Source organism: Pollicipes pollicipes, unplaced genomic scaffold (genome assembly GCF_011947565.3).
Source record: "Pollicipes pollicipes isolate AB1234 unplaced genomic scaffold, Ppol_2.1 Scaffold_7261;HRSCAF=8764_pilon_pilon_pilon, whole genome shotgun sequence".
Classification (NCBI taxonomy): Eukaryota; Metazoa; Arthropoda; class Thecostraca; order Pollicipedomorpha; family Pollicipedidae; genus Pollicipes; species Pollicipes pollicipes.
Genome location: NW_023597054.1, coordinates 43,791,126 through 43,806,046, shown reverse-complemented (window position 1 = coordinate 43,806,046; position 14,921 = coordinate 43,791,126). Strand labels below are relative to the sequence as shown.

Genomic DNA, 14,921 nt, shown 5'->3' with positions numbered 1-14,921 from the left:
TCATACCGCTTTGACAGTTCATGATGTTCAACCACCAAAACGATGAGATGTATTAACAAAACAAAACAAGCCAACCTCTCCCACTTACGAGCCCTCAATTCTGTCTCCCTGGAGAGCCGATAATTTCATGTGGTGAAATATGTATGGTATACGGAAACATGCAATGCTTTGCTTTGATTACTACGCGTAATGTTTATGGCACTAATTTAGGTCAAATTATGCTAGGTGCCTCAACTGAGAAACTACTGAAACTACCAAGAAGCTGCACACTTGAAGCGTGTTTTAAGTAGGTTATACCAAATATAACTTTTGTTTTTGAAAAGAATACGACGTGGCCCACTGAACTTAGTATCATGAGAGGTTTCAGAGAGTATGTAAAATGTGAAAATTGGAGCGCACTTATTCATGTGGATGTTATTAAGTTTTGAGCGTCTTCAGTCACAGTCGAGGGTCTCGTACAACATCCAAATATTTGCCAGATGACGCGCAATGCAACGGCGTCGCACGCGAGCCTCGCGAGTGGGCGCTCGGGGGCAGGTTTTCGTTTCGTTGGATTTGATTGACGAGATAGTCCGACATAGGGCTGAAGGAGAGGGCCGGTCGTAGATTCCTAAAGTCTGCAGCGGTATACAGTTACTGCATGCAGGAATATTGTTGAGAAGGAGACAACTGAAGAGGTAGTCGAGTTATAAGGCAGGTAGGTTAGGGTATACATTGCTACCTCATGTTAAGAAAGAGCACCGTACATCGACCGTCGTTTTTTAAGGCAGAACATATCGTAATTAATCGTAAAACAGGTCGCCTAAACTCCTACCGTGGAACTCAAATAACTACGATAGCGAACATCCGAGCGCAAACACGCAGCAACCACGACCCCGGTGCCATTTCTACGCGTGATCACATTACTGCGTGATCACAGCATTGCTGTACATCAAGCACCATAAAAATGTACAAGGCCAAGGTAACAAGAATCCAATAAAATGTGTTTCTTGCATATCGAATCAGTCTTCTGTATTGTTTGTAGATTGGTCAACATGGTGGGGAAGTATGACGTTTTTGGGTGGGAATGAAAAGCAGGATGAGAATATGGCAGCTAAACAAAACTTCTTAATACATCACATATATATGGCAGGGAACATGGATGCTAATGGGACACTGGGTTGAAGGGGGTATGGTGGGGGGGTTAGGTTAGGCTAGGCTAGGCTAGGCTAGGCTAGGCTAGACTAGGCTAGAACATAATATAAATAATCTTAAAACAGGTAGATTAATGCTCCTACCTTCAAAATTTAATAGCTACAATAGCGAGCTCCCAAGCGCCACACGCTTCCCACCGCCTCAACTCCCTAGCACCGTTTCTGCCTTATCGTTGCATAATTACAATATTTCTGCTTATCAAGAACCATAAAAATGTTTGTGACCAAGGTAACAATAATGATGCAATGAAAAACATTTCTTGTCATGTCTAGGTACATTTATGAAACACAGGCCAGAATATTCCAGAACATAGCCCAAACCAGCCTAACCTAACCTAGCCTAACCAAACCAAACCAAACCAAACCAAACCAAACCAAACCAAACCAAACCAAACCAAACCAAACCAAACCAAACCAAACCAAACCAAACCAAACCAAACCAAACCAAACCAAACCAAACCACACCACACCACACCACACCACACCACACCACACCCACACCACACCACACCACACCACACCACACCACACCACACCACACCACACCACACCACACCACACCAAACCAAACCTAATGTAACCTAACCTAACCCCCACCCTATCCTCTTCAACACAGTGCCCCATTGGCATCCATGTTCCATGCCATATATATGTACTGTATTAAGAAGTTTTGTTTAGCCACCATATTCTCATTTTGCTTGACATTCCCACCCAAAAACATCATATTTCCCCACCATGTCAACCAATCTACAAACAATATGGAAGGCTGCTTGGGTACCCAAGAAACACATTTCACTGGATTCTTGTTACCTTAGCCTCATGCATTTTTATGCTTCTTGATGACTTGTTTTATGATTGATTACAATATGTTCTGCCTTAAAAATGACAATTGATGTACATTGCCCTTTTTTAACATGACATAGCAATGTATAACCTGACCCTGGTAGCTCAGTAGTATGTCTCTAGTTTAAGTGTGTGGAGCAACAAGGCACATGTAGCTAATTTGTCATGTATTGCTTGCAAAACTTGGCCTTTGTGTAAAAATTACATCATGTCTCATGCATACCAATTGATATTATCTTAGCCTATGCTTATGCTTCACAACAAAGTCTTGTAACCTTTCGTCGTATGTCATCCGATATGGTAGCTTGTATTCCATATTGATTGGCTGCTCTTTGTTTAGAAACTAATATTCACCCAATATTCTGTTGTTTCAGATCTTATCAAAGTTAGATCCAAGAATGGAGGGAGCTGAGGCGGAGCCAAAAGTTGAGCGAGACAGGTATGACCACCTGTGTAAGCTGCCAGGTGCACCTTAAGCAGACCAGTCATAAAAAGTTGTCAGTATTTTTTTTTTGGCTCTTGGCTATGTGTCTGTCTGTTCTTTATGTAAGCAAGAAGGACTTGCACTCACAGTTTTTTGTCATTGTTGGTTGAGATATCTTATTCTGTCATTAGGTGACCTAGAATATGCGCAGAAGTAATATTTATCAGTGTTGTCAGGAAGCATTGGCTTTATTGACAAAAGCTCAAAAAGCCTTTCCTTTTGCCATTGCAGTCAGCACCCTGTTGATAATACTGCATAATCAGTGCCTCCTGGTGTATGGAAGGCAAGTTATTATCAAAGTTAAATGTGCTAGTTGGTAATGTCAGTCTGTTTACAGCATACCACTGAATAATCTGACTTTACATATGAAAACCTGGTGAACTGCCTTTTTTAAAGCATGAGACCGCATGTTGTTAGTTCTGATTTCTGTATCACATCTGCCTCTAAAAGGGACTAAGTTTGATGGTACCCTGCCTCCCGCCCTGCTTAGGTCGCCATCCAAAGCTGGCAAGGAGGGCGGCGCCGACCAGAACGGCTCACGCGCGCGCGACACGCGGCCCCGGCGCGACACACGCGAGCGGCGGCCGCGCGACGGCCGTCCGCCGCCGGGCCGGCCGACTGGCGGCGACAGGTGGGTCTGCCGACCGACGCCTCTGGTCTCTGTGGTGCCGGCGCTCGGATGGCAGCACGTCCGTAACAAGGTCACTGATGCGCCTCGCGCCACGGGCCACGATCAAACGGTCGACGAGCCTTTCGTCGAGATACTCAGCCGGTGCTCCGTACGTAGCACATGTTGCGTCCTCCAGCTGGCGTTCTGAGTGCTGCGCGGCTTTGGTCGTGCTCGCCGGCGGCTGGTGCGGCCGTGCCGGTGGCGGTAGGCGCCGGGACGAGCCGGTGTCCTGCCGGGGTGTGGCTGTCGGACTGGACTCTCCGTGCCGTCCTGCCCGCAGGCGACAGCGACCAGAGCGGCGCGTATACGTCTCCAACATTCCGTTCGAGTTCCAGTGGCAAGAGCTGAAAGACCTCTTCAGAAAGGAGGGTAAGGGTCTGATGTACAAGTGGATGCGCTGGGTCGTCGTCTGCATGCCGTCGCGTTTGATGTGACTGATTGTACACTGAGATTGGGGTATTTTCGCATTGTTTAACCCACGTCATGGTGTTGATTTTTTGGGCTGGGGGGGGGGGGGGGTGTCGGGAGGCTGATCGGTGGCCAGATCTTACAGTCTGCTTTTTTAGATACTTTTCAAGCACACCACAGCAATTTAAAACAACGTCGAAGTCCTCTTGAAAATGATGTCACCCTGTAATCCATGACAATGCACATTTTACCAACAAGACGCCCTTTGTGATGTGGAACGAGTGAACTGATACGGACGTGATTTGTCCTTAACATGCAGGTGATGCATAGGAAAGTGGATAGATCCGCTGCCTTTTGGAGCCCATAACAATACCCACTATTAGTATGTTGGAATGTCCTGTCTTCATGAGCTTAGCAGGCAGAGGTGTGCTGATGTTTATCATCCTTGCACAAATTTACGGATGACTGTGCTGGAATATTGGGTGGCTTTGGGCGTGCCGCGGCCTGGGAGTTTTGGTTCACAGAGATGGATTAATTTGAGGCAGTTAACGCGTTTGATGACTGACCAAAATGTGTGGAAAAACGCAAATATTTTGGGTGGATCCTGGTCACAAAAGACTGAGATGTGCGTGTTTTCAGTTTGCGTGGGTCCAATCTGTCTTAGTTTGTGCCACGGCGTGTCGTATATCGTGCGGCTTTCGTAAACGGGGGCATGAGCTGCTTCCCGACCTGTTCCAAGAGCACGAATGAACAGGTGGACAGCGTTCAGATCGTTGAACGCTTTGTAGACGGCACGTTCTCCCGCACCGTACAGCTGGATTTGTAGACGGCACGTCCTCCCGCACCGTACAGCTGGATTTGTAGACGGCACGTTCTCCCGCCACCGTGCAGCTGGATTCACGTCTCCTCTTGTTCGGACTGCCGGGATCTGGCATCTACCCGTAAAAACGCCGGAAAGCGGGTGCATAGATGAGGTGCAAAAAAAAACATGGCTTGCGCACGACCGCGCGTGATATCGTGCGCACGTTGACTCCCACTCTCGCCAGTCCGGCTGGAATGAGGAGGAATAACGCCGGTGATCTTGCAACGTGTCATAGGCCTGTGGCCTGCCTAGGTAGGCTGAGTTTGAGTACTTCGACAGTATTACAGCACACATTTATATGCACACAGCATGCTTTATGCACACAGCATGCTTAGTTTTGATGAAGACTTTTCGGTGGCAGGATCAGTGGTCGCCAGAATGTGAGCTCGTCAAAAGCGTACTCGGCCGGACCATCCCGGCTGCTGGAGCCTGCCAATCTCCAGCTAGTTGACGTTAAAATCCGGTCCACCTGCGCCCTCACTTGTGTATCTCAGTTGTGTATAATAAAATGCATCATTTTGGGAATCGATGGCGTGGTTGCATTTGGTGAAGATTCGACTACGTTTTTTTTCGCTACGGGACTTGAATTTGAAGAGAAATTGGACGGCGATTATTCGTTGATTACTCCAGCTTCCAGACCATTGGATGCAAATGAAAATAGGCCACTGTCCATTCGTGGCTCAGGCGATGCACGCATGACTACTGACAACAAGAGACGTTGGTTTGGGAACCCAGATGCTGTGACCGTTTACTTAGCGCCTGTAGCATTACGGCAGAAAGGCGACCATGAGCATCAGTTGGGAAGCGCGGCTCCCCTAATGCCGAATACGGGAATGATGCTGGTGTCATGAATACTGGGTTTGTTCGAGCGTGAAAACATACGTTCACTTTCGACCTTGTTTCAGTGGGCGACGTATCATTTGTGGAGGTGTTCCACGACGAGAAGGGCCAGTCGCGCGGCTGCGGCATCATCGAGTTTGACTCGCCCGAGCTGGTCGACAAGGCCTTGGAAATCATGCATCGCTACGAGCTCAAGGGACGCAACATTGTCGTGAAGGAGGTGAGAACCAGTGGGTGACGGGTGCCGCCGCGCAACTGTGAGTCAGTTGTGTGTCAGAAGCCGCATCGGGCTTCTGGCGCCCGTCCTGTCTGCTGCGTCCCTCCCGTGGCTTCAGGGCCGCCGCCTCACGGCGACGGTCGCCGCCTGCCGCTGCGCCGCCTGCGGCTGAGGCCCGCGGTAGGCTCTGCCCCGTGCCCCCGCCTTGGCACCGGTGCCGCCTCGTCTCACGGCGCGGCGCCGGCCCGGCAGGACTTCGGCGTGGAGCGGGACCGGTACGGCCGGATCCTGCGCGGCGACAGCCGGCCAGAAGGGCCGCCGGGCCGCGAGCGCGGCATGGACGCGCGCCGACCCGGCCCCGGCGGCTTCCGCGGCGGCGAGCGCGATGAGCGGCCGCGGCTGGGCGCACCCGGGCCGCCCGGGCCGCCGGAGGCCAAGTACACCAACACGTACGGCCTCAACGTCAGCTTCCTGGAGAGCCTCGGCATCGACGGCCCGCTCGTCAACCGCGTCTTCGTGGCCAACGTGCGTACACGCTAGGGGCAGGATTCTGGCGACCTGGCCAGACCGGCCGCCGTGACCGCGGTGTTGGGTGAAACTGTATTGACGCCTTGTGCTGTCCGTTTGTCACTGATGGAAGAACAGATGGGCTTATTTAGGAACAGAATCAGGATATGTGCACTGGCAGACGCACACGGTGTGCTTTTGCGGGCATTTACACCATATTGTCGCCAGTTCGCATTGGAATATTCCTCCATGTGGTGCTGGCCATTGCGTCAAAACGCGCCTCCATAGATGGCTAGGCGGTCCGTGAAGCTTGGTACCGTACTGCTCCAAAAAGGTCGACGTGCGCCGGCGGCGGCGGCGATAATGCAGCCAGGCAGGAGCATCACTGTCTGATCTGTTGGGCAGCTGGACTACAGCGTGGACGAGCAGAAGCTGAAGGAGGTGTTCAGCCTGGCTGGCAAGGTCGTCTCGGTGTCGATCAACAAGGATCACGAGGGCAACAGCAAGGGCCACGGCGTGGTGGAGTTCGACCACCCGGTGGAGGCCGTGCAGGCCATCTCCATGCTGAACAACCAGACCTACCTGGAGAGACGCATCAGGTGCGAACCTCTCCCCCGCAGACTTCTGGGCTCGTCCATGTCACGTGATGCAGCGATTGACGTGCATGCACGATGCAGCGACAGGCGGGCACGGTCATTGTCGCCGTTCGTGGCCAGTCTCTGGAATGCCGGCCAAAGGCTGCTCGCCTCAAGGTGACTGAAAGGTCACAGGACAAGTGAGGAGTTTTTCCTTGTCTCATCTACAGGATACCACAATGCCCGTTGTTCGCCTCTCCTTGATTTCGAAATGCTGGCGCACGACGCCGCTGGTGTGGCTGCGTCATACAGTCTGATAGGATTTGACAGAATGCGGTAGTGGAATGTGTTGGCCCGCGACAGCAGTTAGACGCTGCCACCCTTGGGCCTGTCGAGCGCACGCGCCTGACCTCGGCCGCGCTCGCAGCGTGCGCATGGACCGCGTGGCCGAGCGGCGCGACCGCGACCCCAAGATGTCGCTGCCGGCTGGCCTCAAGAGCATCGGCCAGGGCCTGGGCAACAACGGCGTGGCGCTCGCCGACGTGGCCTCCAAGATACAGGGTACGTGGCGCCGCACTGGCACCCGCCTGTGACAGTGTCACTGACGCCTGACACCGGTGACAGTATCACTGACGCCTGGTACCGGTGGCAGTGCCACTGACACCTGTAGCATGCACTGTCAGCGACCTGCGGTCCGTGTGTTGTCGTTTCACAGGCGGCGGCCTTCCCTCCGTCCCCGTCACGACACTGTTAGCCCGCTGGTACTGCCGACCCGCCCCGCCGGTGTGCGAGTTTTTCGAGGCGTTTCAGTGAGCGAGTCCGAGATGTGCCAGTGAGTGCGTCCTTCGATGTGTGCCGGTGAGCGGGTCCTTCGAGGCGTGCCGGTGAGCGAGTCCTTTGAGGTGTGCCAGTGTGCGAGTCCTTCGCGGTGTACCGGTGAGCGCGTCCTTCGAGGCGTGTCAGTGAGCTAGTCCGAGGTGTGTCAGTGAGCGAGTCCGAGGTGTGCCAGTGAGCGAGTCCGAGGTGTGCCAGTGAGTGCGTCCTTCGAGGTGTGCCAGTGAGCGGGTCCTTCGAGGCGTGCCAGTGAGCGCGTCCTTCGAGGTGTGCCGGTGAGCGAGTCCTTCGCGGTGTACCGGTGAGCGAGTCCCCCGAGGCGTGCCGGTGAGCGAGTCCCCCGAGGCGTGCCAGTGCTGGGGGAGGCCGTGTCGGCTCCCGCCGCTGACCGCTGGCCGCCCGTTGCAGAGACGCCGGCGCCGGCCGTGGCGGCGGCGGCGCAGCTTGGCGGCCTAGGAGGGCTGGCTGCCAACAACGCGGCCGCGCTCGGTCTGATGGGCGCCGCGCCGGCGCCGGCCTTCGGCGGCGGCCTCTCCGAGCTGGCCGGCGCCGGTGCCGTGGCCGGCCTGGGCGGCCTGTCGGCGCTTGGCGGCGTGGCCGGGCTTGGACAGCTGCAGGCCGCTCAGCTCGGCGGACTGGGCGGCGCCGGCGCCGGCGGCAGCGGTGGCGGCGGCTACGGCGGCCTGGCCGGCCTGCAGGGCGCGGCCCTGCGCGGCGGCGAGGGCCTGGCCGGACCGGCCGACATGCGGTTGGGCGGGCGCCAGGGCCTGGACCAGGGGCTGGCGGGCCGCGGCGGTCTGGAGCCCGGCCTGGGCGGCCGCGCCGGGCTGGACCAGGGCCTGGGCGCGCGCTCCGGTCTGCTGGACCACGGCATGGGCGGCCGCGGCGGCTTGCTGGACCACGGCCTGGGCAGCCGTGGAGGCATGGATGCCGGCCGAGGGAGCATGGATCACGGCCTCGGCGGCCGCGGAGGCATGGAGTCGGGCATGGGCGGCCGCAGCGGCATGGATCAAGGTTTGGGCGGCCGCGGAGGGATGGACGCCGGTCTCGGCGCCAGAGGCGGCCTGGATTCGGCTAGGGCCGGCCGCAGCTCTTACAATAGTGGCTATGGCTCTTCCATGAACTCGGGCCCGGACAGCGGCTACAATTCGTCGTCCAGAAACTACTCGGACTCCATCATCGTCAGCAACGTAAGTCAGTCCAAACAATGACGAGATAATGGACCGGGCTACCACTACGTGCTAGCCCGGTCTCTGGCTGAGCTAGCCAGCTTTAAACCTGAAAGTCGAGCGTATATTGTCACAGTCCAGGTACGATTTGACGTGCTGTCGTCTCTAGTGTTAGCGAATGCGGTCTCCGCACGTGTTAACATCGCATGACGATCAAATCTGCATGAGTCCCAGCGATATGGAGCGCGGCACTTCCGCCTGCCACGAACAGGCCTAATGTCAAGGGAGGGTACGGAGCGAACGGCCGCCCTCGGACCCAGCGGCCTCGCCCGCCCCCGTGCTGCCCATGTCGCCCGCCCGGCGCCGCCGTCTGACGCGTAGCCGCCGTCCCCCAGCTGGACCCGGCCTACAGCTGGCAGGCGCTGCGCGACAAATTCCGCGACATCGGCGAGGTGCGCTTCGCCGACATGAAGGGTAAGGGCGTGGGCGTGGTGCGCTTCTCGAGCCCTCACGAGGCGCAGCGCGCCATCAACCTGATGGACGGCGCCCGCTGCGACGGCCGCATGCTGGACGTGCGCTCGTACTGAGCGGCGCCGGCGCCCGGCCGAGCGGGGTCAGGCCGGCCGGCTGCTTCCTCGCTCCCTTCCCCCGGCGGTGACGTCGGCCGAGGCTCGGGCTCTGCCCCGTTCGCCGCTCCGAGTCCGTACGTCGCCGTTTGAAGCTCTGTCTTCGCTCTGCGCCGGTCCGTCTGGAGCCCTAGCGGGAGGCGCGGCTCCGACATGAAGATGTTTCGCTTTTGGGTACTGGCCGGATGGCAGTTGCTGCGGAGTCGGGCATTGCCGTCCAGGAAGCTCTGACGGCGTCCTCTTCACCTCCAGCGCTGTACCGCCCTTCGAGCTTGTGTGGCGTAGCGACTGGTGTCGTAACTGGATGTGCAGATTCACTGGAAGTAGTTTCCGCGCACAGTTGCTGTCTTCGTGTGGTCCGTCACCTTTCTGGGAAATATACATCTCATCATCTACATGGTGCGTTATGTTGAAGTTGACTGGACAAGGCTGGTGATCGTCCTCATGGTCCCTGATGTTACCTGGGAGGTCGCCGTGGGATGTTGGACGGCTAGATTCGCGATGCCAGACGACGATCATTGCTTTAGTCAGCAGAGTGCGTGTGCCTAAGGCAGCTGCCACGTGCTGGGATGGCTGATCGTATGAAGAAACTCCCGCATCGTTATCCAGTACTTGCTAACTGTCTGGAATGTGTAGTCTTGCTTCTCTTGAACTGTTTGTGTTCAAATGAGACCGTCTGCTGTCGTATCGGGCAACATTTGCCTGCGTCTAGTAACATTCCGGCTTTGCTCCCCTATGCCACGTCTTGTATTGCCCTCGCGGTTCCGACCAGAGCTGGACGTTTAGGATGCGTGTCCTAGTCTGCATTTGAATGGAGCGGCCTGGTCGTCGAGGCGTGCGATGCCGCGCATCCTCCGAGTTCAACCGAACGAAGGGAGCGTGCTTGGTCCACACTCAGCACCTGCTGAAGCGGACGGCCCGGCTGGCGAAGGGGGCTGCGCCTGTTGCCGTCCGCCCGGCCGTCTGCACTCGGCGCGGCTGGCCCAGCGCAGGGCGGTGCCTCGTCTCAGCGCGTGGAGCGGTAAGCGCGCCAGGGTTCCCGGTGTCCGCCGCCGACCGTGCGTGTCCGTCCACAGGCTGCCGTCGCGTGTCCACGGTGGAGCGGCGACTGCGTCGGGCGCGCGTCGGCGTGAACACCTGAGCTTCCAGTGCTCAGGCACTGGCCTGACCTCAGGGCGGCACGCCTCCCTCTGTCCGCCAGACCGATGACGGTGCGTGGACTTCACCTCCAGCAGCTCTGTTCCGAGTGGTTATGTGATGCGCTTTAACTCTCTCCGTCCTACAGCTGCCGACGCTGCACAGTTCCCGCGCTCGGTCTGCAATCAGTTTTCGGGAGACAAGTGATCGCAACGTAAAATGTCTTTGTGGTACGTGGCTATTCACACCTCTACCATCTGACCGCCGTCTCTGACCGGTTTGTGGCTTTTCGAAATATCCCAGCTCGTCCTGTTTCGCCGTGTTTTCCATGCTCCTACTTGAAACCACAAGACCTGTTGCTATACGAATGATCTCAGCTAGTGCGCGTTCACGTTATCTATAACGCAAATCCCTATGGAATCGGCCTGCCGGACTATGCTCCTGTGGTACTGCATTACTCCCATGAGTATTCGACTGGGTCAGATTTTTGCAGATTATTGCTGTGGTATGTGGGTTTTCGACAGCCATTCATAGCTTCAATTTGTTTTCTTTCCTTACTTAAGTAAACGGATAAACTGGTCATCTTTTGGTAAACCAAGCTTTCATTCGTAAGTGCCCTAGGAAGTTGGCTATCTCTTCGAAAGTCGAGCCTGCTCTACCTAGGTGCCGCAATTAAATTGCTATTTGGTGCTGTCACTGACGACTGCCAAGCAAAATATTTGACAGATACTTCGTCACTGGAATTCACTTCAATTGTACAGCAGATATCAAGATCAATGACATATTTTCTGCCTTTCAGCCTTTTTGGCCATTGGGCTGGTGCATGTCCGTTGCCAGTAAAAATCAATTTCACCATGAAAAAGTGCTCTGATGAATGTGCACAAAGTGCTACATTCAAGAACCAATATGTCAGTTACGCGCTGCCAAATGTTCGCGGTAGAGATTTTCCACGAAGGGGTTTGTTGTGCAGACTAAATAGGAACGGCTGTTTTACTGGTCGATCTCCACGCCGTCTCGTGCGAGGTGGGTGGAGCCTCCTCTGCGCGGAGGTCGTGCCACTGCCGTGGTGCTGCGCTGTTAGTGTTTGAGACCGCTCGTCTAGAGTTGTTTTTGATCAAGCTGCTCCCGATACAGCTTCGGTGGCAACGCAGATGCTTGTCATTACTCTTCCGCTCAATCCATCCTTTTTACATTCTTTAGAGTTCTTGTATACCACGCCTTCGCATCGGTAACAATTCTAGTCGCCGATCTGTGAATGCTAGTCGGCCATAGCTGACGTAGATCGCCGCACCGCATTCTCTGGCGGGGCAGGCGAGCTCCGACGTGACCGCGATGTGCCGCTAGCGGTCAGGCGCCGGTTGAGCTTCCGTCTGCTCCGCTTGTACGCAAAACGGGTGGATCCTGCACCGGGCTCGAGCACCGCACCAATAGCAGTCACTTGCGGCCGTGTAGGCAGCGCTGCCGCTGATGCTGTGGCGTATCAGGTGTGTTCCAGTCACTGGCCGTGATGTCCGCCTTTTTGATGCTCGCACAGGGGCTACCGGGCTTCTTGGTAGTGTACGACTGGTATGTGCGCTGTTTTGCAGACCTATATCTCCGCAGCCGTCGTCACCGTTCAAGGCGTTTTGTCTCTCCTGTAGCCCAGTTTCACTCGCGCTCTGCTTCCTAGCTAGGTGCTGCATTGTCCATTTGAAGTGGTCTCGCTGGAATCGCTGTCGCTGCAACGCATCGTCACCAAAGGTACGTGCTGCCCGTGAGTGATATGGCCAGCCAACGGTCGGGAGGGATGAGAACCCACCAGAGCAACTGACAGCGTGTTCTTGCGGGAATGGGCCAGTGGGTGGCTCACACTTAACCTACGCTTCGATCGGCATTATTGATAAGAACAATGACACCTCTAAGTGACAGAAGCATCACCGCACAGCTATCAACATATCGGAAGGCATTGCTGAACAGACAACGAATATAGGATTGTATTGAAATGATTTGCAATGCAACGTTAAACGTCAGACCATTGAAGCGACGCGCTCGCGGCGGCTGCGGGGAGCGCTGCTGTCAAGGAACATGTAGTGTGTCATGGCGGACCATGTCAGCATGGCCCCCTCTTCATTGATGATAGTGATACCTCTTTCCCAGTGTACTAAAGGTCATGGATTGTCGCTGCCACTGAAAAGTGTCGTCAGTTGCGTTGAAAAAAACAAAAGAGCAGGGTCTTACGGTCTGTCTTCACCACGCAAAGCTTCTACGTAGGTAATATTGGCGCAGATACGATCTGATATCCAGCAGCCACCGAAAAGCAATGCCCAGCTGCCTTTACTGGATGCGTTCGCCACCAACAGCGCCGTTCCGTCTTGATTTACGATAACGTGCTGACTAGGTCTGATGTACGTCCATGTATCGGCATGCGGAGGGGGTGGTGACGGGAATCTGTCCTGCGTGACTGGCGTGACGCCTGCCGTGACTCGCTGACCCGCTGACACGTGACCCGTGACCCCAGGCGGCCGCCGGTCAGCCGGAGTGGCCCAGGACGGACGGCGCCCGGGTCCGGCTGCAGCTCACCGCGCCGGTGGCCCAGGTAGGACCTCACCCCCGCGGCCACCGCCCGCCTCCCGCCGGAACCCTCCCTGGCCAGATTCGATGGTCAGATGGGGGACAGGACAGCGGCACAGCCCCATAGGAGGCTTGCGACGGCCCGGCCGTCTCAGCTGCGGCCCCAGACATCCCTGGGGCCTGTGACACACTCGCTGCTGGCGTTGTGACAGAAGTGTAGTGTTGCGTCGGAGGATCTTGCTCTCTCGGTCGCTTTGTCTCGTCCCGCATTTTAAACGTGTAACTGCCGTCATCACCGTGTTTTTTGGGAGTAGTGGCCTTTTGTCCGCGCAAAGTAACGACAACGACGTTTTGTAAACCCAGCAGAAATTGGGCTGCTTGGTGATGCCTGACATAAAGTGTTATTTTTGCAGGTCAACCGGTTGACTTCTGGCAAAAAGCGCCTTGGGGTTCACATGCCGAACGTCAGTAGGAGCCGGCCATACGTCACCGCAGTCCAGAGATGCTGGGGTTATGGACGCTGTTCCAGAGCGCTTGTGACACATGTTTAATGGGTTTTGCGATTGTTGTACAATGTGGGGTACGATTATCTTTACACTGAGCTTTTGGTCTACACGACGGTGCCATCGCTGTATGATGGCGCTGGGACGGCCCGCCCGAATGCGCCCTTGCCGATGAACGGGATCTGTGTTGTGATAGCGGGCTGTGATTTTGTATGCATTGTAGCATGGCTGTGACACGTGGGGGAATAAAGCCCCATTTTCGCATCCCGGTGTTTGCTTTCGCTGGTGAGTGGCACGAGCCCGGCAGCTGCCGCCGCCGGCGTCTGGTCTGCGTTGCGGTCGCGCACGTGACGCCCGAGGTCGGGCCGCCAGCATTACCGCGGACTGCGTTCTCTCTTCCGACCGGCACATCGACCCAGCGTGCTCGCGCCGCCGCCCGCCCGCGGCCAGCCCCCGGCGGGACGGGGACGGCGCCGCGGAGGCGGGAGGGTGTGTAGCGACGCCACCGCACGGCGTGGTGTTCTGCGACTGTCGTGCCGTTCGACGGTCTGTGCCTCCGCCGTGTGGGCTCGGAGGGTGGCAGTCCTGAAAGTGGAGGAGTTCGTGCGGACTGTCGGCGGTCGGGTGACTGATCGGTGTTCCCTCACTGCGTGGCGGCAATCCGGGCCCGACCGTCGCACAGAGACGACGGAGCCCGCCGGCCAGGTCCGGATCTTGGTCTGGTCTCCTCGGTCTGCTGACCTGGCGAATCGTGTGAAAGAGGAAACGCCAGAGCGGCAATCGCGTCTAGCAGCTAGGATGTCGCACTGACCGCTGTTTCGAAGCGGTGTGATATTGGGTCGTGCCGAGCCAGCCAGTGCCCCTCGCTGCGCCCCGCTTGGCCTACGGAGACCGCGGGGATTATTGTGCCACCGGGACAGCTGGGCCGGCTCTGTTGTGAACTGAACTGAACTGGACGCGAACTGCTGTTGACGGAGAGTGGCCGTCCATAACGATCCGTGTTTTCACCAATGTCGTTACCATCACAATTACACCATTGGTGTCCTGCAGCCCCCCCCCCCCCTCAGTGAGGGGCGAATAGAGGCTGTCTGTCTCGCTCTGCTCAGCCCAACAGTGGCGGTCCTGGGTTAATGGCCACCGAGGGTATAGGGAGGACAATGACTGTTGTTGGCGGGTCGATTCGATCACGGATCGCGTGGGTCAGGTGCCCCGGCTGAAGAAAGAAGGTCGATGGGCTTATCCACCAGCCGCGGCACGTGCAGACCGCCGATCAATGATCAATGATCAGGTCGCAGGTCAAACTGAGGCAGTGCTGGACACCCGGGATTTTCGTTGAAGATGTTGATGCTGATGGCCTCGGAAGACCGTCTGTAGGAGCTCAGTACACCATCCCGCAGTTTGTTCAGCCTCGCGCCCTGCGGGCTGCCGGGTGGGCGGTACACTACGCCTCCTGACGCCGGTAAGGGACCACGCCGCGTGTGCGCGAGCCATCCCATCCCCATC

General features: G+C 56.4%; 1 protein-coding gene across 1 annotated transcript; it reads left to right on the top strand.

The window, feature by feature from the left end:
- Window positions 1–511: 511 nt before the first annotated feature.
- On the top strand, window positions 512–13,682 carry LOC119111486 (myelin expression factor 2). Its single transcript, XM_037235304.1, has 13 exons — window positions 512–697; window positions 2,411–2,475; window positions 3,011–3,151; window positions 3,471–3,559; window positions 5,366–5,520; window positions 5,770–6,042; window positions 6,430–6,623; window positions 7,027–7,160; window positions 7,842–7,922; window positions 8,198–8,211; window positions 8,243–8,623; window positions 8,998–12,940; window positions 13,329–13,682. The coding sequence occupies exons 2-12, from the start codon at window positions 2,435–2,437 to the stop codon at window positions 9,187–9,189; spliced, it is 1,695 nt and encodes a 564-aa protein (XP_037091199.1). The 5' UTR covers window positions 512–697; window positions 2,411–2,434; the 3' UTR covers window positions 9,190–12,940; window positions 13,329–13,682.
- The last annotated feature ends 1,239 nt before the right edge of the window (window positions 13,683–14,921 follow it).

Excerpts from the sequence above, each read along its gene's own strand:
- LOC119111486 (XM_037235304.1), top strand. The coding sequence starts at position 2,435 with ATGGAGGGAGCTGAGGCGGAGCCAAAAGTTGAGCGAGACAG. Across the intron at positions 3,152-3,470 it reads CGGCCGACTGGCGGCGACAG|GCGACAGCGACCAGAGCGGC; the intron begins GTGGGTCTGCCG and ends TCCTGCCCGCAG. Across the intron at positions 6,043-6,429 it reads ACCGCGTCTTCGTGGCCAAC|CTGGACTACAGCGTGGACGA; the intron begins GTGCGTACACGC and ends TCTGTTGGGCAG.